The following is a 25,065-nucleotide window of genomic DNA, read 5'->3' on the forward strand; positions in this document are numbered from 1 at the left end:
GGAACACATGAGGCAATACTGACCCTACGACTTACCTTAGAAGATAGATTAAGGAAAGGCAAAAGTACATTTCTAGCATTTGTAGACTTAGAGAAAGCTTTTGACAATGTTGACTGGAATACTCTCTTTCAAATTCTGAAGGTGGCAGGGGTAAAATACAGGGAGCGAAAGGCTATTTACAATTTGTACAGAAACCAGATGGCAGTTATAAGAGTCGAGGGACATGAAAGGGAAGCAGTGGTTGGGAAGGGAGTGAGACAGGGTTGTAGCCTCTCCCCGATGTTATTCAATCTGTATATTGAGCAAGCAGTGAAGGAAACAAAAGAAATATTTTGTGTTGGAATTAAAATCCATGGAGAAGAAATAAAAACTTGGAGGTTTGTCAGTGACATTGTAATTCTGTCAGAGACAGAAAAGGACCTGGAAGAGCAGTTGAACGGAATGGACAGTGTCGTGAAAGGAGGATATAGTACAGATTTAAGTGTCAGAATGTCATTTCTGAAAGTATTTGTATGAGTGGAGCCATGTATGGAAGTGAAACATGGACAATAACTAGTTTAGATAAGAAGAGAATAGAAGCTTTCGAAATATGATGTTACAGAAGAATGCTGAAGATTAGATGGGAGATGACGTAACTAATGTGGAGGTACTTAATAGAATTGGGAAGAAGAGGAAATTGTGGTCCAGCTTGACTAGAAGAAGGGATCGGTTGGTAGGACATGTTCTGAGGCATCAAGGGCTCACCAATTTAGTATTGGAGGGCAGCAGGGCGGGTAAAAATCGTAGAGGGAGACCAAGACATGAATACGCTAAGCAGATTCAGAAGGATGTAGGTTGCAGTAGTTACTTGGAGATGAAGAAGTTTGCGCAGGATGGAGTAGCATGGAGGGCCGCATCAAACCAAGTCTGTGGACTGAAGACCACATCAACAACAACAGAACAAGGGGGAGGGGGGAGGGGAAGTATGTAACAAATTTTTTTTTTTTTTTTGTGAAACACCAGTAATAATTATGTCATACATAACTGTTGAACAATCAGTTATGTTATTTTATGTGGTGTCTGCAAAAGATAAGTGGTAAATCATCATGACTCCATACTTCCAGCAATGCAGCATTCCCAGCAATCGGACTCAGTCACTGCTACATGTTCATGTGCACTAGAATAAAAAACATTGTAGATATTGTGGTGTACCTTTGAAATATCATCCCTAATCTCAGCTTTTGCTGATAGCAGACATACCCAATAGAAATTGTGGAGAATGAAGTTTTATATTTAGTCATCATAGTTTTTGGCCTATGTTTCAATACAATAATACCCATAAATTCAGACATCACGGTCTATGGAGAACAGTGACCTGATGCTATATTTAAGTTAGAATGAACAGTCAAGATCACAAAAATATTTGTTTATTTACCAATTTTGGCTTATGTAAAAGCCATCTTCAGAATTTTTGGCCCCCTATGGCTGGTGCTGGCAGCTCCTCGGTTGTCTCGTGATACGACAATCGTGTAGTTATGTGTTTTTGTGATCAGCCGAGAGATACATAAATTTCGTATGTATATAATTGGTTATTTCAAGTCATTGCATTATTTTTGTGTAAGTATCACCACAACCTTCAGGACAACATTAGTTATAATGTCCAATGATGTTTGCCTGCATTTTGAAATCCTATTGACTTGGAAGGAAGTAAATCACAATGCCATTCAGTGGTAAGTTCAGTATAACAAAGACATGACAACAGTCATGAATCACTGCAGGAATTAGGACTGTTGAGATCTTTAAAAATATTGGGAATCCAATATATCAGTATTTTAAAAAATATCTTTGTTGGCCCTCGATATCGTGAAAAAACGTACTGATATATCGACAGAAAAAATATCAATGTACTGTTACAGTATATTTATAATTTTTACTTATGGACCATCTGACAGCAACGGAATACAACACAGTTTTAGTGCCATATGCGTTTCGCCTTTATTTTCTGCAAGGCATCATCAGTGGCCTGGAATATGCACATATGTTTGCTATTTAATTTACAGTTTTTTCACTGTACCTATAGGTTATAAACAGTTCTGGTGGTTGGTATTTCCTATTAATGTAAATTAAATAGCAAACATATGTACATATTCCAGGCCACTGATGATGCCTTGCAGAAAATAAAGGCGAAACACACATGGCACTAAAATTGTGTTTTATTCAGTTGCTGTCAGAGGGTCCATAAGTAAAAATTATCAATATACTGTAATATTACACGCAATTGAGGAAGACAGGGCTACAAAAGTTGAAGATATCAATGTACTGACCTATGAAAAATCAGCTGCACATCGTAAATACAGGCTGAAGCAAAATTTGCACTCTCGGGCTTTGCGGCATGACTCCTCACGTGTCAGCAATAAAAAAAATGTCGGTCCCAAAATCTTGTCCAGCGAGTACATCCAGCAGAAAAGTACATTAAAGAGTGGCAATCTGGCAACACTGTAACGACATGTATGGTAACTGCCTCTGTAAGCACACCTAAGATGTGCTGCATAGTTGGTGCAGTGGATAGAATTTTGGGTTAGCATGCGGGAGGTCGAAGGTCCAATCCTGCAGGTTGGGTTGCATCTTTTTATTTGCTAATTTCATTCTGACATTTCGTACTGTAATATACACAGTTTATTAGGTCATATGTATCCTAAATATACAACATTTTGTAATGCTGAACACAACAAATACGTGGTTAGATGAATAAGAAACAGACAGTGCAAACAAATGACCTGTCATAGGACAAAATAACTACAAAAATAATATCAGTTTTGGGCAGTACATTAACACATCATCTACTTGTAATTTACACTAAATGTAACATGAGTGCTTAGATGTCACACATTAGTAACCAGTGACAATAATAATGTCCATATTAATGACCACAAGACCTTAACAACAAAATATGTTGTACTCAGAACAACAGATGCTCAAAGCAACCTCCCTGCACGTCCAAACATTCCGCAACCTGCCTGATCATACAGCTCTGGGCCCTTTGCCGAAAAGTTGCATCAACAGTAACAAGAGCTGCATGAATATGCGCTACCAATTCTTCCACATTCATTGGCAGAGTAGAGTACACGTGCCCCTTCAGGTGTCCCCACAGGAAGACATCCAGGGGATTTAGGTCACATGAATGTGATGGCCATCCAAGTGGACCTCCACATCCAAGCCGTTTCCCTGAAAATGTTCTGTCCAAATACGGATGGCGGTCTGCAGAATGCAGGTGTTGCTGGAAAGCATGACGATAGGGGTGCAGCTCATGCTCGTGCAGCATGTTAACGACCGTGCATTGTGAGACACACAGCTGCCTTGCTATGTTCTGTGTACTTCACTGAAGGTTCTTGGTGTATGACCTCCAGAATAGCTTCCTCAGTTGCTGTAGTACGGTGAGTCCGTGGATGACTTCTGTCACGCAATGGTGGAAGGAGAGAACCTGACTCCCGAAGGTGCAGCTCCAGACAACAAAGCACATTTTTATATGGATGGCATCGATGAGGATGTCTAGCAGCGTATTCATGAGCGGCAACACCAGCCCGGTTATCAGATGCACCAAGGACCAAAGCATATCTACATATTCATTGTTTGTGTATGCCATACATGTGCCACACTGGTTTAGAGGTTTGCAATGAGAAAATTCGATACGTGTATGCATGTATATTGGAGTCTGTCACAGCCGCTTTACTCTACTTGCAACTAGTTCCTGTTTGGTGGACAGTGCATAAAGTACTAAAACGCCGTCGGTCCTGCGCCCTGTTCCACCTAACACGCATTACCCCTCTGACAGATATTGTTCTGCATGATTCATCCCGACACCACTAATTGTGAAATGTTCGGTTTCAAATTACACTGTTTCCCTAATGGTAACATACGTGATGTTTCCAAAATCCCATCGATAGAATAATAATAATAATAATAATAATAATAATAATAATAATAATAATAATAATGCATTGAGATATGTACTGAACAGCATGTTGTTACCAGACTCAGTGCTGAAAGACATAGTTAGTGGGACCATGGTGATATCACATACAAATAGTAACCAAGTTTTGACATTATTCACAAAGCACGTTGCTAGTCCTACTGGTAACATAAGGCCGTAATGAAATGTAATGCACCTGAATGAGGCAAAAATAATAGTTGGTACTAGTCCTTGGGGCCGTTGGAGGAGGATACAAAGAAAACGGGTTCGCATGTAGTAGATGAAGTGGTGCGATAAATTCATGCCCATGGCATGGAAAGGCCTCTTTCAATGGTGACCAATCTTCCATTTCTACGATTGTATTATGTAAGTGCAAAATTTGGAAAATTGAGGTAAGGTCTTATGGGACCAAACTACTGAGGCCATTGGACCCTAAGCTATGGACAAAACACACACACACACACACACACACACACACACACACACACACACACACCCACACCCACACCCACACCCACACCTTGCCTGAGGGAGGACTCGAACCTCCGACGGGGGAGGAGCTGCACGGACCGTGACAAGGTGCCTCAGACCATGTGGCTATGCAAGTGAAAATGGTTTCTAGATGACCCACTGCAATCGCTATTGATGAATAAAATGCCAGATACAGTACCACCTGGACTACATTTACCTAACAAAAAACGTATGCTTCAACCCAGGATCGAACGATTGACCTCCTGCTCACTAACCCTTAACTCTACCCTCTGCACCAACTGTACAGCACAACTGTTGTGTACTGACAGAGGTAGTTACCATACATGTAGTTACAGTGGTACCAGATTGCCACTCTGTAACATCCTTTTTGCCGGGTATACTCGCCGGACGAAATTTTTTACCGCTGGAATGTGAGTCGTCACACTGTGAGGCTCGAGTGCGTGAATTTCGCTTCACCCTGTATACTGCCAGTTTCAGAGGTGTGTATTTAAGTGTTGCTTTATTATTAGACATTCTGTACATCAACAAGTTAGCAGCCTGCTTATCCCCCTTAGAGCAAGAATTGAAAGGAAAATGATGCATGTTCACACTTGGTGATAACCACTTTGCTAACTATGGTAACTGTAAGTAAGTGGCACAGTAAAAGGTGTCCAATGGGTCCATCATTCGGTTTTATCACATATTGGATTTGTCCAGAACATCTCCTGTCGGCTTCCCGGTTTTTTCATTTCTGTAAACACTAGCGACCTAGTACTTGTGTCAGAATTGCATGGTGAAGTTAGACGTTGCAGTTTTTGTTAGTAGTACTGATTGCGTCAGCATTTCCACTCTTATGTCTTTGCCCACTGCAAAGACCAGTCTTGTCATTTAGATTTTTGTTCATCGTTTTCAGCAACTGTTTTTGAAGAATCATTTTTTAATGCAACTGGTGTGGTATTTCTTCATGTCAGGAATCTTGTAATCCCACCAACGTCCCCACCCCCACCCCAGTGCAGCCGGACTTCTTCTTCGTGCCACTTCTACTTGCTTCACACTGTTGGAGAAAGACTGGATGTAATGAAAGCTTAGAAAGTAGTAAGACTCCTTCAGACAGTGAAAGTAAAATTCTGTTGTATTGCAGTTTCAAAAGAACAATATTTACTGAACATTGCGAGAAAAATAGAATATAAAATAAAAATAACAGCGCTCGCTATTGCTACTTCGGTATTGATATATCAGGAAAAGAAATATTGCAAATATGTATCAATATTTTTTGAGAAAAATATCGAGATGTTAATATTTTTTAAAGAGCTGTAGCAGGAATGCGTGTATGATGATTAAAAACAGACTGTATAATGTGTGGAAACATCAGGGGATATCTGGAGTTTGTGTAGGAATACGATATGCTAATGAAATCAGTTAATACATGTGAAAATATCAATATGACACACTGATTTTTGAAACGTGGATAGGAAATCAAGAAATAGTATTATGAAACTTAGTGCTTGGAAAAATGGAAAGTAGTTTGTAGACATTAGAGAAGCATGATGCACTGAAATTCAGTTATACAGAAAAAATACTTAAAATGACAACATTGATGAAGTTGAAGTACAAGGTTGGAGCAGGAAATGCAAGCTACATTCAGAAACTTCTTGTAGTCAAAGGATGTCATGACACTCTAAAACTAGCTTTATAGTTGTAGATATAGAAAGTACATTTTGTGAGATGTTGTGAGTACTGGAATATGCTACACAAATCATTGAAGTCTGTGATTTTTACATTTGTGGACTAGAATGAAGGGAATTTTAGTGGTACCAGTTGCACATTTTAATGAACTCTTGCTGTCTCACTGTCAGAAAATAGAATCTTATTTGTGCAATTCTTTTTTTGTTCCAGATGTGAAGAGAGCTATTGAGCTTCTTGAAAAACTGGAAAAGAGTAAGTATATTCAATATTAACGTCTCCAGCATAGTTATAAATAAGAAAATAATGTGTGCTTGGTTTGATTTGAATATGCAGCGAGACGAAAGCAACTGATGTCTTAACTCACTGGAGCCCACCCACCCAAAACTGGAGTTTATTGTGCTGTTTCACTCTGTGTAATTCTAGTAAAGCCAACCAGAACCCTTAATAAGTAGTACCAGGCCCCTTCCTTGCCCTTATTAGACACGATTTCTTCATGTTCTATTGGCTTGAATAGTCTATGTTTTTTGTACGCTAGAGCTTCACATTGGAAGATTAGGTGTGGTGCAGTTTTATCATCCTAACCACATAGTCTACACTTAAGGATTTCTTCCTGTATACCGATTGTGTGTAAAAATTAAAGTTCCAGTCATGAGTCCTTTGATGAGTTTAATATATTTCCTTTTCAACTAAAGGGTTATTGTGAAACACAACTTCAACATCATTAGCTTGCCATGTTTTTGTTTTTGGGCCAAAGTCCCATGTTATGCATGATACCTTCTGATCCAGCTAGCAGTTTTGATTTTACTACTGCCTTAGTGATGCATTGCACCTGTCCTTGCCAGTCTTATCAGCTTGTTCAGTGCCACTAATCCTGAGTGACCAGGGACCACAGCAGGTTTACCCTGTTGCTTTCCCCCAGTCTCCCAAGGGTTTCACAGCATTCTGCAATGATCTTATCTCATTGCAGAGGAGATTTCAGAGTTGTTTGGCTTTCTGAATAAATGTAGGTGCCATAATCCTTGTAGCACCTACTCAAGTTCTCCTCCACATGCACTCAGTTAATGGATATTTCCAAATGGAATACTGTGGCCAGTTTCCTAAAGAGACTGCTGTGCCCAGTCTAGGCTGTACCCCATATATTTTGGCTGCAGTCCCTTCATCTGTTTTCAACCCCTCAGTAAACGAGACTGTATTTCCTTAATAATGTTGTGGTTCATTCTTTCACTGCTCTCCTCTTCCGGTTGTTACACTGAAGGGTTTATAGAAGCAGCTGTAAGTTATTGCATGGTCAGCCGATATTTCCCTGACCCTTCCTGTATTTACCACACTTGCTATAATGGTATGAGATTCTGGATATCCTAAAAGAATCAACAGTTAGTTCTAATTTTTAACCTGTACACCCCTTCCTCCACTGTAAGCCAAAGGTGTAACAAGGGCATGTCCAAGATGATATCCATCCCAACAGTGGGTGTACTACTTATTCCACCTGTTTATGGCTATACAGGCCAGTCCCTGCACCTTGCCAAGCTCCTTGATTCTACCTTACTGTAGCCCCATAAATTATCATAAGTCTTATTACAGAGGTGTATGTCCAGTACATACTCCTTGTGTCTTTAGACCCCAATATTTACTACATTCCTTTCTAGTGCTCATAAGAGAACCTTCTGCCTTGGAATATATGTTCTTTATATGAGGGGATAATGATAGTTTTGCATCCATAGTTATACCTGGGTACTTCATTACCCCTCTCTGCTGGTACTGTTTCATTAAGGAGCTCAAGATTCCAGTATATGTGCTGGGTTTGCTTCCTCATAAATGGTACAAAAATAGGTTTTTTGGGACTAACTGTAGATCCTTTTTTTTCTGCACTAGTTTTCTGCAATGTCTAGTTTATATCATTACTAGCAAATTTGCCAAGTATTAGTACAATTAAATCATCTGTGTACTCTTGGCAAAAGTAGCCTCTAGCATTTAGTTCTTCAATGAGTTCATTACCATTCAGTTCCACAATAGTGGGGACAAAACTCCTCCTTGTGGACACCACAAGCTGCTGTTGATAACCATTTTCTCATTCACCACGGTGGCTTCTATCCTTCTTCTACTTAGCATGTTCTTAATCCACCTGCATATGGTGGTCTCAGCACCAAGCTCTTCTGCAGCTCTAACCATGGATTCAAAGGTTGTGTTGGTAAAAGCTCCTTTGATATCCAGGAAGCTGCAGAGAGCTATTTCCTGAAAGAGCAGAGCTTTTTCCACCTTCCCAAGAAGATGGTAAAGTACTCTTTGACATTATTTACCTGTTTGATATGTGTGTTCGTTTACATGTAGAGGAACCTCAATTAATCTCGATAATGTGCACATTAACCACTTTTTCTAATGACTTAGAAGAAAGGTTGACAGACTGATCGGTCTCATATCCCTGGCCTTGGTAGGATCAGTTCTCCCTAGCTTCAGAATGAAAACAACCCTCAGTGTCCTCCAAGCATTAGGAATGATTTGTGCTGTTAGGCTGTCCCCAAAGAGTCCACATAGGAATCTAATAAAATTTTCTTGTGTTTGTTGCAGTAGAGCTGGGAAGATACCTTCTGGTCCTGGTGACTTGAATGGTTGAAACATTCCCACTGCCTACTGGATTTTTTAAAAAATCAGCTTATTCTGTGGCAGATTCCCAGTTTTTCCTATGATTACCTGTAAACCAGTGTCCCTCAGGGACTTATTCCTGCTCTGTGTTATCTGCCAATGTGCCTTGAGGAAGGTGAGTCTTGTGGAGTGCATCCAGCACCTCACTTGCTGTCCTTGTATACTCACTATCTTCCTTCCTTAAAATACCACCTGGATTAGTTGATATTCTAGTAAGGATTTTATAGAGAATACCTTCCAAGAATATAGCTTTACTTGTTTGATACCAAGGTATGAGACGAGGGCCTCCACATATTTTGCCGATTGTTTTTTCTTCCATGCAAGGTTGAACGGTCTTCTTACCTGCTTTCTTTGCATTTCGAGACTGTCGTTCCACCAAGGTACAGTCCTGTTTGTGCAGTTCTTTGTGATTGGGCAGTTTTCTAAATATGTAGTCATAATGGTAGTATTTCAATCTCCATCTCATTAAAGTCATCCCACTGTCCCATCTCCTCACAGACAAAGATAAGGGTGCTTTTGTTCAGATAGACCCTCCTGAATTTGGATCCTGCACTTTTATCTCCCCCCCCCCCCCCCCCCCCTTTCCTGTCCCTCTCCCCAGTCTTCTCGAAGAGATCCATCTGAACAAACTCTATTTGATGTAAGATGATATTTACCAGTGGATATCCTGTTGGATAACTGCCATCTTGAAAACTGAGATTGCAATTCAGTAGGTCTGTTTCCCTATTTCCTGCGTCAGCTTAGTCTGGATCCATATATTGTGAGAATTTGGGGTGTTAGACTGCTCCGTTGTTCTCTCGTTTCCTGTCTTAGATTTAGACGGGGGTCTGATTAACTGCGAGGCAGTCTTTGTTTGTAGGTCTTTTGAGAAGTTTCCTTATCTATTTTCCAGACAAGGATTTACTCTTGACCTTCTCAGTAACAGTTTCCATTTCTTGGACTGGTCTATTGCCCAGTCCAATTGCGGAAACCGCTTTCATCAGTTCCAGCGCCAAAGCTTGGATGTTTGAGGTCACGTCAAGTCCCTCAGTTTTTATTTTGTTTTCTGTGTTCTCCATTTTAGTCCAACAAGAATTCAGGATGTATTCAGTTGACACCACAAAACCCCATGCGGCGCAAGGAAATTTACTTGTGGAGGTCTCTTGGTATCCCTAAGGCTCCGTTAATGACACGTCTGCCCATGTACCACGCATCCCTCAGCATGGATCGCATTACGCCTCAGATTGGGTATCTGGGTGACTAGGGGAAGACTGTGGGAATAGGTAGGGGAGAGATAGGGAGTTGTGGGACACTTTTTGTCTCCTTCATCCACTACCAGTAGCAGTGCTACCATCAGCATAGCCCTCAGCTTCTTGCGAACATACAAGCCTTTCCACCTGTATTGACAATGCTTCTACGAGGTGGTGTTGTCCTGAGAGGAATATGTACTTAATTGCATTCAATATTGTTTAGCTGAATGGCTAGTAGTAGCTCCCTTACACATTTTTACTATGTCTGTTAGACATAGTGCATTATATTTCAGATACTGTACACAGAATGTGTAAGGATTTTATTATTTTGTGTTATACCCAGATCAGTAGGACACAATAATTGAAGACTGTGCAAGGAAGCAGTTGTAGTATATGTAGTCAGAACACAATACAGTGGTCAGCCTACAATGCAAGGTGGTTCAGTGTTAAACACTGGATTCTCATTTACTTGTACAGCAGTTCAAAACCACATCCAGCCACCGAGATTTATATTTTTGGTGGTTTCTGTAAATCACTTACACCAACTGCTAGGATGGTTGCTTAGAAATGACATGGCGAACTTCCTCCTGTAACCTTCTATAACCCAAGCTTACATTTCATCTTTAATGACCTTGTCATAAACAGTACATTAAAACCTAATCATTCTTCCTTCCATTACCAGGCTTGAAAGCTGGAAATCTACATTAAGAAGGTTAAAAATTCCATGCTTATAAGAACAGAAATAATAGTGGATAAAAGAAAACAATTAGCTACTGTCATAGTTGTGTGCTCCAGCAGTCTGTTCCCTGATACATATTTGTATTCTTGTTCCTCACTCCCTCCCTCCCTCCCTCCCTCCCTCCCTCCCTCCCTCCCTCCCATTACATGGGTTTCAGTTCTGGGACCACCACTGTGTTTACCATATATAAATGTATGCTAACAAGGCAGAAATAGTACTCGTCGCTGATGATTTGAGCATCATAATAGAGCTCAACTGAGCTGCTGCAACCCAAGATGAAATAGATGAACTATTTAAAAGTAATGTTGATTGCTTCTTATTAAATATTCCCTCACTTAATGTAGCAAAAGCACATTTCATTCATTTCTGTACGAAACAACATATCTCACCATCAGTAACAACACCACATGACATCTCTGTAAATAAACTTCTAAAGAAACAGAAATTACTGTATAATAGGTGTGAAACAAAGCATAGGGCTATAGATCGAAAGGTTCTGAATGAAATGCATTTGGCTGTCAAGAGAACAATGTGTGATGCCTTCAATGACTACTGTAGCAGAATATTTTCAAATGGTATTTCAGAAATAAACAAAGAAATTGTGGTCGTGTGTAAAGGCTGTCAGTGGCACCAAAGTTAGTGTTCAGTCCTTAGCGAATGATAGGAAATGAAACTGAGGGCTAGTTCTTGGAGGGGGAAAAAAAAAACACGGGTCACAAATGTTTAAAAGAAGGGTAGTAGAAGTGATCCACAGAACTACTGTCCAATATCCTTGACACCAATTTGTTGCAGAATCTTATAACACATTAGGAGCTGAAATATAATGAGATATCTTAAATAGAATGACCTCAATGCCAGCCAGCTTAGATTCCAAAAACAATGATCATGTAGAACCCAACTTGCACTTTTCTTGCATGACACTACTGAAAGCTTTGGATCAGGGAGTCAGTCAGATGCAGTATTTCTTGATTTCTAAAGAGCATTTTACTCAGTACCACATCTATGCCTTATTGTCAAATGTGTGATCATATGGGGTATAAAGTGAAATTTATGAATGAATTGAGGACTTTTTGATAGGGAGGACACAGCATGTTATCTTGGATGGAGAGTTACCACAGATGTAAAAGTAAGTTCAGGTGTGCCCCAGAGAAGTGCCTTGGGACCCTCGCTGTTCACGTTCTATATCAGTTGCCTTACAGAGAGTGTTAATAGTAACCTCAAACTTTTTGCAGATGATGCTTTTATCTATGATGAAGTACAGTCTGAAAGAAGCTGCATAAATGTTCAGTCAGATCTTAATAAGATTTCAAAGTGGTCCAAAGATCAGCAACTTTGTTTAAATGTTCAAAAATGTAAAATTTTACGCTTCACAAAATGAAAACACGTACTGCCCTTTGACTATATATCAGTGAGTCACTGTTGGGAATCAGTCAACACATACAAATACCTGGGTGTAACAATTTGTAAGGATATGAAAGGGAATGATCACATAAGCTCGGTTGTGGATAAGGCAGGTGGTAGACTTTAGTTTATTGGTAGAATACTGGGGAAGTTCAATCAGTCTACAAAGGAGGTTGCTTACAAATCACTTGTGCGACCAGTTCTAGAATATTGCCCGAGAGTGTGGGTTCTGTATCAGATAAGACTAACAGGGGATATTGAATATATACAGAGAAGGGCAGCAGGATTGGCCATAGGCTTGTTTGATCTGTGTGAGAGAGTTGCAGAGATGCTGAACGAACGTAACTGGAAGACTCTTGAAAATAGATGTAAACTATCCCGAGAAAGTCTATTAACTAAGTTTCGAGAACTTGCTTCAAACGACCCTAGCAATATACTACAAACCCCTATGTATTGCTCACATAGATATCTTGGGGATAAAATTATAATTATTACTGCATGCATAGAAGCATTCAATCAATCAGTCTTCCCTCACTCCATACATGAATGGAAAGGGAAGAAAACCTAATAACTGATACAATGACATGTACCCTCTGCCATGCACCTCATGGTGGTTTGCAGAGAACACATGCAGATTTAGACGGAGAAATAAAAAAAAAAGTGATGGTTCAAAATTCACAGATATAGGTATTGATAAGAACTTGATTTTGAAATCACAGTCATATGTTACAGATATTTCCTAATGCCTAAGTTCAGCAACATAATCTGTATGTGTAATTGATGATGAAAATATTCGAAAAATTAGCTTCCATTGCATACTTCCATTCATTGATGTCATATGGAATAATTTTCTGTCTTAATTCCACACACAGACACAAAGTGGCAGGTAAACAGAAATGGGTTAAATGTGGTGTAAAGGTGTTATCTGAAGGCCACTCTCAAATGTCATGTAGGAACTGTTAAAAAAATTAGGCATCCTAACAATAATGTTACAATAGATTTACTCTCTTATTAGATTTGTTGTGAAGAATGAGGCACAATTTGAAAATAATAGTAATATTCTTACCTATAACACTAGGAACAAAAATAGACCCCACTACCCACAATTTAACCTTACTCTTTGATTGAAAGGAACAAATTATGCAGCCATAAACATATTTTACTGTCTCAACTGTGAATTAAAAGTGCTGGCAGATAATGAAAGGTAAAAAATTTAAATCATTTATGCGTGGTAACGTCTTCTGCTCCATAAATAAGATTCTTAGTAGATAATATGTACGTGGTTTAGTAACTCTCATCTTTTTTGTGGATTAAGATTTAAAAAGAAAAAAAAACAGTTATGAAAATAGCCAGCTTGTCGTGTTGTCATAGAGAAAACTAGTGTTATTTGTAAACCCATCGATGCATTCTGCATCATTCCATATTTCATGATCCAGGAACATACAAAAAACTAAACTAACTAACCCTTCTCCTTTCTTGTTAAGTAGAACATTTCTACCATTGTGGAGGAATTCGTGTACTAACATTCTGTAATTAATTCACCATTTTCATTCTTGTCAGTTAATACACCATCTACGGGAACTTTTCCATACTTCATACCTTGAATGGCTTCACACATCTTATGTGGCATTGTGCCCTTTCTGATCCACTTGTGAATGCTCCAGGGGAAGGACAATGTCCTGTACATCTCAGTAGGAGTCTGAATGTCTGTGATTTGACTATTGCCATTATTTGATATGTATCTAAGAGATAGTAATATGTTCTATGAATCCTTTGAGAAGTTGGCTTCTTAAAATTCTTCCCTCAGGAGACTCATCCCACAATAGACTTATATTGATATTTGGGCTATCATTAGAGGGTGATGTCTGCCTACTAACACCATAGACCTTGTGCTAACTTCAAGAACTATTGCATATTTTGACAATGGGACATTTTGTGTATGAAGGATTGGAAATCATGTGAATGTTGGTTTAACTGTACAGAAACAACATCTTAAAACTGTCACAAGCTGTTATATTATTAATTTTTATTATTTCCATCTAGCTTCAATTTTAAATCATCATATCTACGAATATCACAAACATAACAAGAGAGGTCTGTTTGGTAATATAAGTAGTACAGGCAGAACACAGAGGTGCACTGTATGAAGCATCTCTGTTTTACAGTGCAGTTTAGTTTTTTTGCATCAGATGAACATAGTATGGGTGCCCATTGTATAGTGCAAAAATAGCTCTGTACAAATACGTGAAAGCTGTTAAACACCATAAATCCATAAATACATTCACATAGCTAAGGAGACTCTGTATACTGTTGTTGTCTTTTGCTGTGATCTTCAGCTTGAAGACTGGTTTGGTGCACATCTCCATACTATTCGATCATGTGCAGGTCTCATCCCAATAACTGCTTCCCTTGGCCTTCTTCTCTAATTTTTACCTGGTAAACCTCAAAGTTTTTATTTCATATCACTGAACTTCAGTTCCTTTTCCAAATTTTGTTTTCATTTCCTGTGCTGCTTCCTGAATGCCTTTCTTTAACTTGTCCCCTAAGAAAAGTCATAGGGTCAGGACAGTCTCACATGTTCCTATATTTCTTGTGAACCCAAACCAATTATCCCCGAGGTCAGCTTCTGACCACCGCTTCTGACTTATGACATTTCTCCTGTATTAAAATTTCAGTTGAAAATATTCTTGAAGAAGACAGAGAGATTTGAAAAAATATAAACTGGACTACTTTATGCGTAGCCATAGAAGTGCGACTCAGATACTAAACAGTACAGAATTTCCAGATGTTGCTATGGATTTTGCAATAATAGTAATGAATAGTACACTGCTTTCTTTTTTTTTTTTTTATAGAAAGGAGGTGTACGGTAAATATTTGAGGCTTATAAGTGAAAGTATTGAAGGTCATTCAATAGAAGAGAAGTGATAGTAATACTAAAAGTAGTAAGTAGTGTAAGCTGCCTTATATGTAGGATGTTGAGTTTACCAAAGGCTGAAGGAAGAAAACTTTGAACAAAAATTACCTGGTCCTCTTTGTAGGGGTTGGGACAATGGACCTGCACCCCATTGCCTGGAAAAACACTAAACCTGCAAAAGAACCTCAAAGTAAGCCTTGTAACTGGACCAGAAACATAAAACAAACCAATTAATGAAAATGGACTTTGAATATAAGACCTTGGAATATACAAGGCTTACATACTAAGACAGAAGAGGTCTTCAAACAATTAGGTAAGGATAAGAGGGACATAATTGCCCTTACTGAGGGTGAGGAGCCAGACATGATGTGAACAAATTGCAGTGGCACTGATAAATGAAGAGCAAAAGCAGTAGTACTGCTTGCTGTAAACAAAAAGTGAAAAAGAGCATAAAAAATTGATTGGAAATAAACAAATGAATTATTAAAATAGAAACTGATTTGTGGTGTCACTCTGGTTTCAATAGCAGTATATGCAACAACACGTGATACAGAAATGATGAATATTAGCAAAAAGAAATAATACTGCCTAAATGTAAGGGTTGGCAGTGCCCATGAGGACCAGGTAGTGGGATCTTTTGGAGAGAATATAGCTAGTAAGAATGGTGAAAGACTGATTGATATATGCTGAGAGCATGGACAGAAGGTAATGAATGGATAGTTTCAACATAAATTCATGTGTTTTCAACCGACACGTAAATGTAAGACCATAATAGACTACATTATATTAAGGCAAAGATCCCAACTTCGTACTGTGGATCCAAGGCTATATAGAAGACAGGAATGTAGCATTGATCTTCTGCTGCTAAACGTGAAAATTTTCTTTAAATATAAAAAAAAGAAACAGAGAACACTCAAAATAGCAACAGTGTCCTGAACAAGGTATAACCTAGAATTTCTCCAGACTGAGTCTATACAATTCGTGTACAAGTTAAGTTTGGCAGAAAAAAATATGGAAGATAAAGGAAGGTTCAGCAGAAGTTGTGTATTAATGTGTAAAAAATGTATTACATGAGCCACCCATGAAGCATTAGTTCAGATTCCTAAATACAGGTACCATAACAACTGGTGGTGTCAGAATATGGAAGAGCAGCTGCAAGATAAACGGAAGGCATGCAGAAAATGTTCAGCTACGAAAGATCAAGATGATTGTTGGAAACTGTATGTTAAGAGTCAGAAGGGAAACGAAAAAAAAGTTAATATAAGCAAAAAACTGAAGTCGTGAGCAATAAATATGAGGAGGTAGAGAGATATGTAGGAGAAACAAATAAAAAAGGGCCTGGGAAATAGTAAAGGACCCAAGAAAAGAGAAGAAGAAAAACTTAAACATACCATCGATGAAGACGAAAGAGTGGATGAAAGAAATACTATGAAAATATGGTAAAAGAAAATCGAGAAGAGTTCCTGCAGCTAGAATCATGTACAATTAAAGAGGAGATAGTGGCTGGTGTTTCCTTAAAAGAACTACAGTAAAAAAAACTGAAAAATAGAATATCTTCAGGTCCAGTGGGAATTCCCATTGAGCTGATAAAAAAAGCAATGGAAGACATCCTGAAACTAATTCAACTTATCTTTAAGAAGTGTTTGATTAAAAAAGAAGACCCCAAAAGGGTGGAAGAAAAGCTTACTTGATACTTGATGAAAGAAATTCCTTACATTTAGCTCCAGTCTGGCATTGAGCAAACCCAACAGGAACAAATGATGATTTGTCCACGACCAGGAGTCAAACCCAGATTTCCCGCTTTACATGAGGGGTCGCCTTTATCACCTCGGTTATCTGAACACATCGCCTCTCCGACCAAAATCTCCATATCCCACATGCTAGAGAGTAGTGCCCCCTATCCATTACTCCACTTGGTTGCAGCCTACCTGGATTCCTGCAAGGATTTGGCTACTCTTTTGCGTCCGAACTGAAGTATCATAAATCAACAAAAAGTACACACAACTTATCATAAGGAGTTACCGGTATTTTAGTTCCTGTGTTATTCTTTGGGAATCTGAGATGCCTTTATTTTAGTTAATTGAGCTTAAAACTTTTACAATGTGTAGCAGCTGCTAATTTTTCCTCAACTTACACTAACCACTGTATGTTGTGTCATCTGTGTCATGAAGTGCTATTTGTACAGATATACTCATACAAATTATACATCACCTGCCTATACATATCGGAATGTGTAAGTAAACCCATTATTAATAGACATAAACTCAATTATTAATCTTATTTTAACAAATTAATATTTAACTAAGCTGTCCGTAATTCAGTAGCAGATGTAAGTCCTCAAAGATTTACCACGTCATGACCGTAATAATTTTTTCAGGTGGAGAAGTGCCAGCTACAAAACTTGCTGCACTACATAAGGTACTCCAGAGTGATTTTCTCAATGCTGTCAGGGAAGTCTATGAGCATGTTTATGAGACAGTAGATATTCAAGGATCACAGGATATACGGGCCTCTGCAACAGCTAAGGCAACTGTAGCAGCTTTTGCTGCTAGTGAAGGACATGCCCATCCTAGAGTAGTAGAATTACCTAAAACAGAAGAAGGGCTTGGCTTTAATGTTATGGGTGGAAAAGAACAAAACTCTCCTATATACATATCCCGCATAATTCCCGGAGGTGTAGCAGATCGTCATGGAGGCCTGAAGAGAGGAGATCAGCTACTTTCTGTGAATGGTGTTGTAAGTAAAAAGATGCTCACAGTTCAGTCAGACTGTTTCTTAGTCTCTGATTCTTGATTGCATGGTAGTTTGTAAGTGTGTGTGTGTGTGTGTGTGTGTGTGTGTGTGTGTGTGATGTGAAGGATCATATTTGTAGACAGAGTTTGCCGGCCGCTGTGGCCGAGTGGTTCTAGGCGTTTCAGTCCGGAACCGTGCTGCTGCTACAGTCACAGGTTCGAATCCTGCCTTGGGAATGGCTGTGTGTGATGTCCTTAGGTTAGTTAGGTGTAAGTAGTTCTAAGTCTATGGGACTGATGACGTCAGATGTTAAGTCCCATAGTGCTCAGAGCCATTTGAACCATTTTTGTAGACAGAGTTTGGATAATGGATCGACACATGGTAGGATGAAAGTGCTCATTTTACCAATGTCATTCTCAGTGATAATTTTCTGGACACTGTGTCAAATACATGATGATAACATTTTTTGGATTTCTGTGCATAGTACTTCAAGCAAGATGATGCATAGGTTATGACAGTGATCTTGGATTTGTCAGGAGCAAGGTTAAAATCCTTGTTTAGTCTCAAGATTAAAATTTTTTGTGTTTTTAAGAAAAATCATTTCAGGTGACTAGCTGGGTAATATATTGGGAAGACCACAAAAGAATCCTTCCCTAAACTCCACCTGATGTAGTGCTCCATCTCTGGTGGCTATAATGTCCCACTCACTGAGACCTTTCCTTTCTTGCTCATATTAAAAGCACCTGTACATAGCACTGTCTTCGTTATTTTACTTCTTGCATGTCATTCACTTCTTCTTTGACTGTTGTTAATTTTCACTACATAATGATCTGTTACGACTCTGTAATGTCCATAACCACAACACCAGTGCTCTCTTCTATTTCCCCTTTCTGCATTTATCCACAAGGATAATACTGACAACATCTGTACAAAGTCTGTTGTGGCAGGCTTCTGAGCATAAACGTTGGATATCCAAGCTGTAGATTAGTCATGCTGCCATTTCTTTGCTATTATAAGAGCTGTACATGCCTCAGCAAAAAGTAAGAATTGGAGCTTACAGATAATGGGGGTCTCATCTTACATGCAGTGTTTGTAACTATACACAATCTTAACTTAAAGGTAAGCAATATGCAGAAGTGGTGAATGAGTATTGAAAGTTTTGTTGCAGTCCGAGCTCTATGGAATCTGCTACAGAACATCAGTATGTAGTCACGCACATTGGACAGTGCTTGTTTTTCAAATGCGTGTATATTGCTTAGATGCAGTTGACTTTTGTATCAGCTTGATGGCAGTGTTGCTGGCAGACCCTCACCTAAATAGGTCATTCACTTTAAACAGAAAAGATGAATTTTCAACTGTTGACAGTTAAATGTCGGTGCTTCAGGCTGTATCTCACCAAATTTTATAATAGTCCCACTCACTCCACCAGTGAGATGAAACGAATGAAGTTAAATGAAACATTTTTTGGGTTTCTATATTTTGAAATATACCACAAACAATGACTCACTTGTATATAATGGGGCTACTGCTTGTAATGTGAGAATATGTAGCTGTTTTTAATGTGTTTAGCCACCTATCTGATAAAAACACATAAATGTAGCTATTGTTAGTAGTTGTCCTTCCTCTCCCAGTGCTGACCAAATCATGAATTTATTGGAATTTCAGGTCAAGCATCTGTGAAATGCAACTTGACTGATTCGTGGAGCTGGTACCATGTACACCCCTAGATATGTTTTTTGTGCATAAATCTGTCCTGTTTGAAGAAGGCAATTTATGCTCATTGTAAAGGAATGTACAGAAAATGGAGTTCACAAACCACATAAGGTATTCTGAGACAACACTCTCTTAAACTGCCGTAGGTTTATAAAGTACATTGTCCACAGTTTGAAGACCTGTGAAGCATTTCCTCTTTGTGGATGGCCTTTTAATTGATTATTCTTCCTCTAGACTTGCAACATTATCTCTTTGTCTGTACATCTACATCTACATCTACATCCATACTCCGCAAGCCACCTGACGGTGTGTCACGGAGGGTACCTTGAGTACCTCTATCGGTTCTCCCTTCTATTCCAGTCTCATATTGTTCGTGGAAAGAAGGACTGTCGGTATGCCTCTGTGTGGGCTCTAATCTCTCTGATTTTATCCTCATGATCTCTTCGCGAGATATACGTGGGAGGGAGCAGTATACTGCTTGACTCCTCGGTGAAGGTATGTTCTCGAAACTTCAACAAAATCCCATACCAAGCTATTGAGCGTCTCTCCTGCAGAGTCTTCCACTGGAGTTTATCTATCATCTCCATAACACTTTCGTGATTACTAAATGATCCTGTAACAAAGCGCGCTGCTCTCCATTGGATCTTCTCTGTCTCTTCTATCAACCCTATCTGGTACGGATCCCACACTGCTGAGCAGTATTCAAGCAGTGGGTAAACAAGTCTACTGTAACCTACTTCCTTTGTTTTTTGATTGCATTTCCTTAGGATTCTTCCAATGAATCACAGTCTGGCATCTGCTTTACCGATGATCAACTTTATATGATCATTCCATTTTAAATAACTCCTAATGCGTACTCCCAGATAATTTATGGAATTAACTGCTTCCAGTTGCTGACCTGCTATATTGTAGCTAAATGACAAGGGATCAAGGGATCTTTCTTTCTATGTATTCGCAGCACATTACACTTGTCTACATTGAGATTCAATTGCCATTCCCTGCGCCATGCGTCAATTCGCTGCAGATCCTCTTGCATTTCAGTACAATTTTTCGTTGTTACAGCCTCTCGATATACCACAGCATCATCCGCAAAAAGCCTCAGTGAACTTCTGATGTCATCCACAAGGTCATTTATGTATATTGTGAACAGCAATGGTCCTAAGACACTCCCCTGCGGCACACCTGAAATCACTCTTACTTCGGAAGACTTCTCTCCATTGAGAATGACATGCTGTGTTCTGTTATCTAGGAACTCTTCAATCCAATCACACAATTGGTCTGATAGTCCATATGCTCTTACTTTGTTCATTAAACGACTGTGGTGAACTGTATCGAATGCCTTGCGGAAGTCAAGAAACACGGCATCTACCTGGGAAACCGTGTTTATGGCCCTCTGAGTCTCGTGGACGAATAGCGCGAGATGGGTTTCACATGATCGTCTTTTTCGAAACCCATGCTGATTCCTACAGAGTAGACTTCTAGTCTCCAGAAAAGTCATTATACTCGAGCATAATACGTGTTCCAAAATTCTACTACTGATCGATGTTAGAGATATAGGTCTATAGTTCTGCACATCTGTTCAACGTCCCTTCTTGAAAACGGGGATGACCTGTGCCCTTTTCCAATCCTTTGGAATGCTACGCTCTTCTAGAGACCTACGATACACCACTGCAAGAAGGGGGGCAAGTTCCTTCGAGTACTCTGTGTAAAATCGAACTGGTATCCCATCAGGTCCAGTGGCCTTTCCTCTTTTGAGCGATTTTAATTGTTTCTCTATCCCTCTGTCATCTATTTCGATATCTACCATTTTATCATCTGTGTGAAACAACTTTCGGCCTTTAGTCTGTCGTCCTCTGTTTCAGTACCATTTTGGTCACAGAGTGTCTGGACATTTTGTTTTGATCCACCTACCACTTTGACATAAGACCAAAATTTCTTAGGATTTTCTGCGAAGCCAGTACATAGAACTTTACTTTTGAATAGTTGTCACTTAAAAGCCAAGAGCAGTATTTGAACAGAACAGGTGTTAGTTTTCTTTCCTTGCAAACCATGTCAGTTTTATTTTAGCCTACCACAGTTACGACTGAGGGACTGTTTTCGGTTAAAAAACAGTGAAGTTCTTGGAACCTCACATTTGACGCAAAGGGCCATTCCATGCCAAATGGTCTAATTTTGGAAAATGTTTCTGTATGACCATGATGAATTTTGATGAAATTTTATGTGAACATTGGTAAAGTTTTGCATTCATCAATGTAATACTTGTAGGGTTATAGTGATTTGTTTGACCCTATGGTGCAACTTTTAGCAGTGTACACCTGAGTTTTTGGCAACTTTGACACACAATATCTTTGACAGTACTTACCTGAAAGAAACTGATGTAAATCACCTTGTACAACTTTTTGCACTCTCTTATGTGTAACAATAAAAAAGATTTTGTAAGTGATTTTCTTACAGATGACTTGAAGCAAAATCGTTTGAAAAAATAGTCACTTAAAAAAATGTAATAAGTTTAGGTTTTATATTTCTAGGAGTAAATGCATGATAAACCTGAAACTTTTCATTTGATAACTTACCATCACAAGGTCTTAGAATATAAAATCTAATGCATGTTTTGGTTTCCAGTAGTCTACAAATTGAGAGCAGACTTGACAATTTTTGTACAGATGCCAAAAATGGGTGTTTTCAGCCCACTTTTACCAAAATATATTTTCTGAAAGTGCTTTTGAACCATTTTCATTAGAAAGACCCTGTTCTGAACCACCTAAAAAACCAGATTTGGTTTTGCAATCCAAGTTTATAAGTCCCTAAAGAATAATAAGTTGAAGGTGCAGTGGAAGCATGCCCACATTTCACTGGTACTTACATTTAATCTGACATTTTTTATTATGTTTTATAATTGTTTAGGCATGCCTGGGGAATATAAACTCTGAAGTCCTAATGGATAAGAAATGAGAAAGGAATCAGAAAAAAACTGTAAAAAAGTAGCTTTTTTGTTTTTTAAGCATCTTTTAAGTGTTCAGCTCTGTAGAATTCTTTTTACAAAAAATGGAAGGGCGTAAAGATTTCAGTAATAAGGACAGAGTTCTATTTTTTCGTGTCTGCGATAGTATGATGTAATCACTTGAATTTCTCTGCATGGCAGTTTGCAGTCTACAGTTTAAAGAATGCACCCTACATTGCTGTGAAAAGTGAAAAGTGTCCTGGAACAGAAGCAATAGCATCTGTTGTTGCTAACTGTTTCATACAGTGTGATCCACAGGAAATTATTGTGTTAAGCATTGGATCCTTGCTGATCAAAACACTGAGGGCACAAAGCAAATGGCTGCAGATGAACTTATTGAAGAAGTAGGAACAAAAATTTGGAGTCTGTCATTCCATCATTACATTGGCAAGCATCAAAGTTTGCATGTTGAAGCCTTTAAATTTGATCTAAAGGAATATGAGCAAATCATCCTAACAGATTTTGCTGAAAACTATTCATTTATCATTCAGGGTGCAGTGCAAGGTTACCACAAGTAAAATAGTTGAGTGTCAATCCACCAATATGTCATCTCTTTTCCCCCAAAATCAGAAGGTATATTCTACGAATTTTTTCATTGTCATTGGCTGACTGCAGCATGATGCAGTTCATGGGAAGTCACCTTGCGATGGAATTTATGGTGGAACAAAGTGATTAGCAGCTAGAGCGAGCTTGCAGCAGCCAGGTAATATGCATGGCCTTACGCCTATAAATCTGTTTCACTTTGGTTCTGAAAGCATGAAATGACACAGTGAAGAAAAGTTTAAACAAGAGTGTGTTGTAGTAGGAAATGGAGAAAATCTCTTCTTTTTTTTCCAGCTGATGAAATAATCTTTATGCATCTGCATGACCCATCAAATTCACTTTATTGACCATAAAGTGTGAAAAAGCTTCTGCGTTTTTCCACCTAAGTGCTATCAACTGTCTTCACACCTTGCTTTTCTGGCTTGCCTCCCATTGTGTGATGGCTGCATTGTATTTCGTAAGGTATGACACACCACCTCTACTCCCCACTTTCCGCATTTCTGACCGAATATAATTGGTGTTCTATATTTGGTTCTGGGTATGTAAATATAAATTACTCATGGTTTTTTCATTATTCCTTGTATTTTTTATTATTTCATGTAATAGTAATTTCATGGCATAGTAGCCATTCCATTGTGTGGGAGGTCATCAAGTACCTGCACAGTGGTAGCCCATTGAACATGCAGAGATCACACTGTTTGTGCCTTCCTATGCAAGCCAAGGAGTATATGCCCATCATGGCTGGTGGAGGACTCTGGACAGAGATTTACTGGCCAGGTAACCGTTGCTGTGGCTGGGTGGCATCTGTGAGGAAAGCCCCCCTTTGGAGTAGCTGATAACATGGCGGAAGATTGTACATGAAGCAAGTTAAACTTTTTTCTGCTGGTGGCTGCACGTCTCCAGCAGTATCTTCAGAAGGGAATCATTATAATAATGCAGCGAGGTACAACCCCACGACATTCCCTTCCCTGTCAACGCTGCAGAAAGAGTGACAAACCAGCCATTTGGGAGCGAAATGCTTCACCCGTTACTTGCAGATACTGTTACTGCAGTGAAATGATTATTTTTTGTCAAAAACATTGCAGAAAATGGGGAAGTTGAATCATTGGAAAAAATGTCAAATGCTCATTATTAATTGAAAGTTACTCTGCTGCCCAATCTACACCTCTTCAGGCAGATGATCATCAAGGTAACATACCTGTGGCTGTTGCCCCACACACAACTTTTAATGTGACCCAGAGAATTATTTTCCACAAAGAAGTTATGCTCCAAAGAGATGAGGAGCTTCAGACTAATCTCCAGTGGCAAAGTGTATATTTTCACAGACGTGTACAAAAAGGGCCCAAGGATAATTGTACGGATCCAGACATCTTAGCCTTTGAAGGGATGTCCTAGAAAAAAACGTCATGGTGTACAGGTGATGGGTAACCATATGTACGACCACCTATTGAGGTACTTCAGACGTTTACACTTCGGGCGAATGTCATGCCACTGCACAACAAACCCAAAATGTGGCAACTGTGAATGATCACTCCATGAAGGACGTCCTTGTGAACGTCCACTTTTGTGTGTCAACTGCACAGAACATTACCCAACATGTTCAGCAGTTTGCCCAGTTTTCAAGAAAGAACAGAAGATCCGAGAATACAAATCTATTGACTGCCTGTCATATACTGATGTTTGGAAGAAATATGAATGCTTACATCCTGCGGATATGGTGCTCAATTTCGCTAACATCACGACCATTGCCCCCCTTCCCCCTCCCCCTCCTTCTCCCCCTCCCCCTCTCCCTCCCCCCCCCATCCCCTACCTCAACCTTCCCCAAACCATATCTCCCGTCACCCTCCACTCCTGTGGTTCCTTAGTACCTTCTTCGGGAACCACTTTCCATACCCAGCCAGACAAGGTTTTCCTTATTCAACATCTACCAGTGACAGGGCTTTCTCTCAGGATCCCTCTCCCCAGTAACTCCCATATCGGAGGCCAGATGCCAAATAATGGCTGAAAGGGCCTGTGGGTTAGCCCCTTGAACCAACCTTGCCCACA

At 39.3% G+C, this 25,065-nt stretch overlaps 1 protein-coding gene across 1 annotated transcript in view; it reads left to right on the plus strand.

Annotated features, from left to right (window-relative positions):
* Positions 1-25,065, plus strand: part of LOC124610378 (protein lin-7 homolog C) — a 59,493-nt gene that overhangs the window by 15,759 nt on the left and 18,669 nt on the right. Inside the window, exons 2-3 of the mRNA XM_047140153.1 lie at positions 6,317-6,358; positions 17,407-17,765. Of these exons, the coding sequence (XP_046996109.1) occupies positions 6,317-6,358; positions 17,407-17,765 (401 nt within the window). The remainder of the gene's footprint in view (positions 1-6,316; positions 6,359-17,406; positions 17,766-25,065) is intronic.

This window comes from Schistocerca americana, chromosome 1 (genome assembly GCF_021461395.2).
Source record: "Schistocerca americana isolate TAMUIC-IGC-003095 chromosome 1, iqSchAmer2.1, whole genome shotgun sequence".
Lineage (NCBI taxonomy): Eukaryota > Metazoa > Arthropoda > Insecta > Orthoptera > Acrididae > Schistocerca > Schistocerca americana.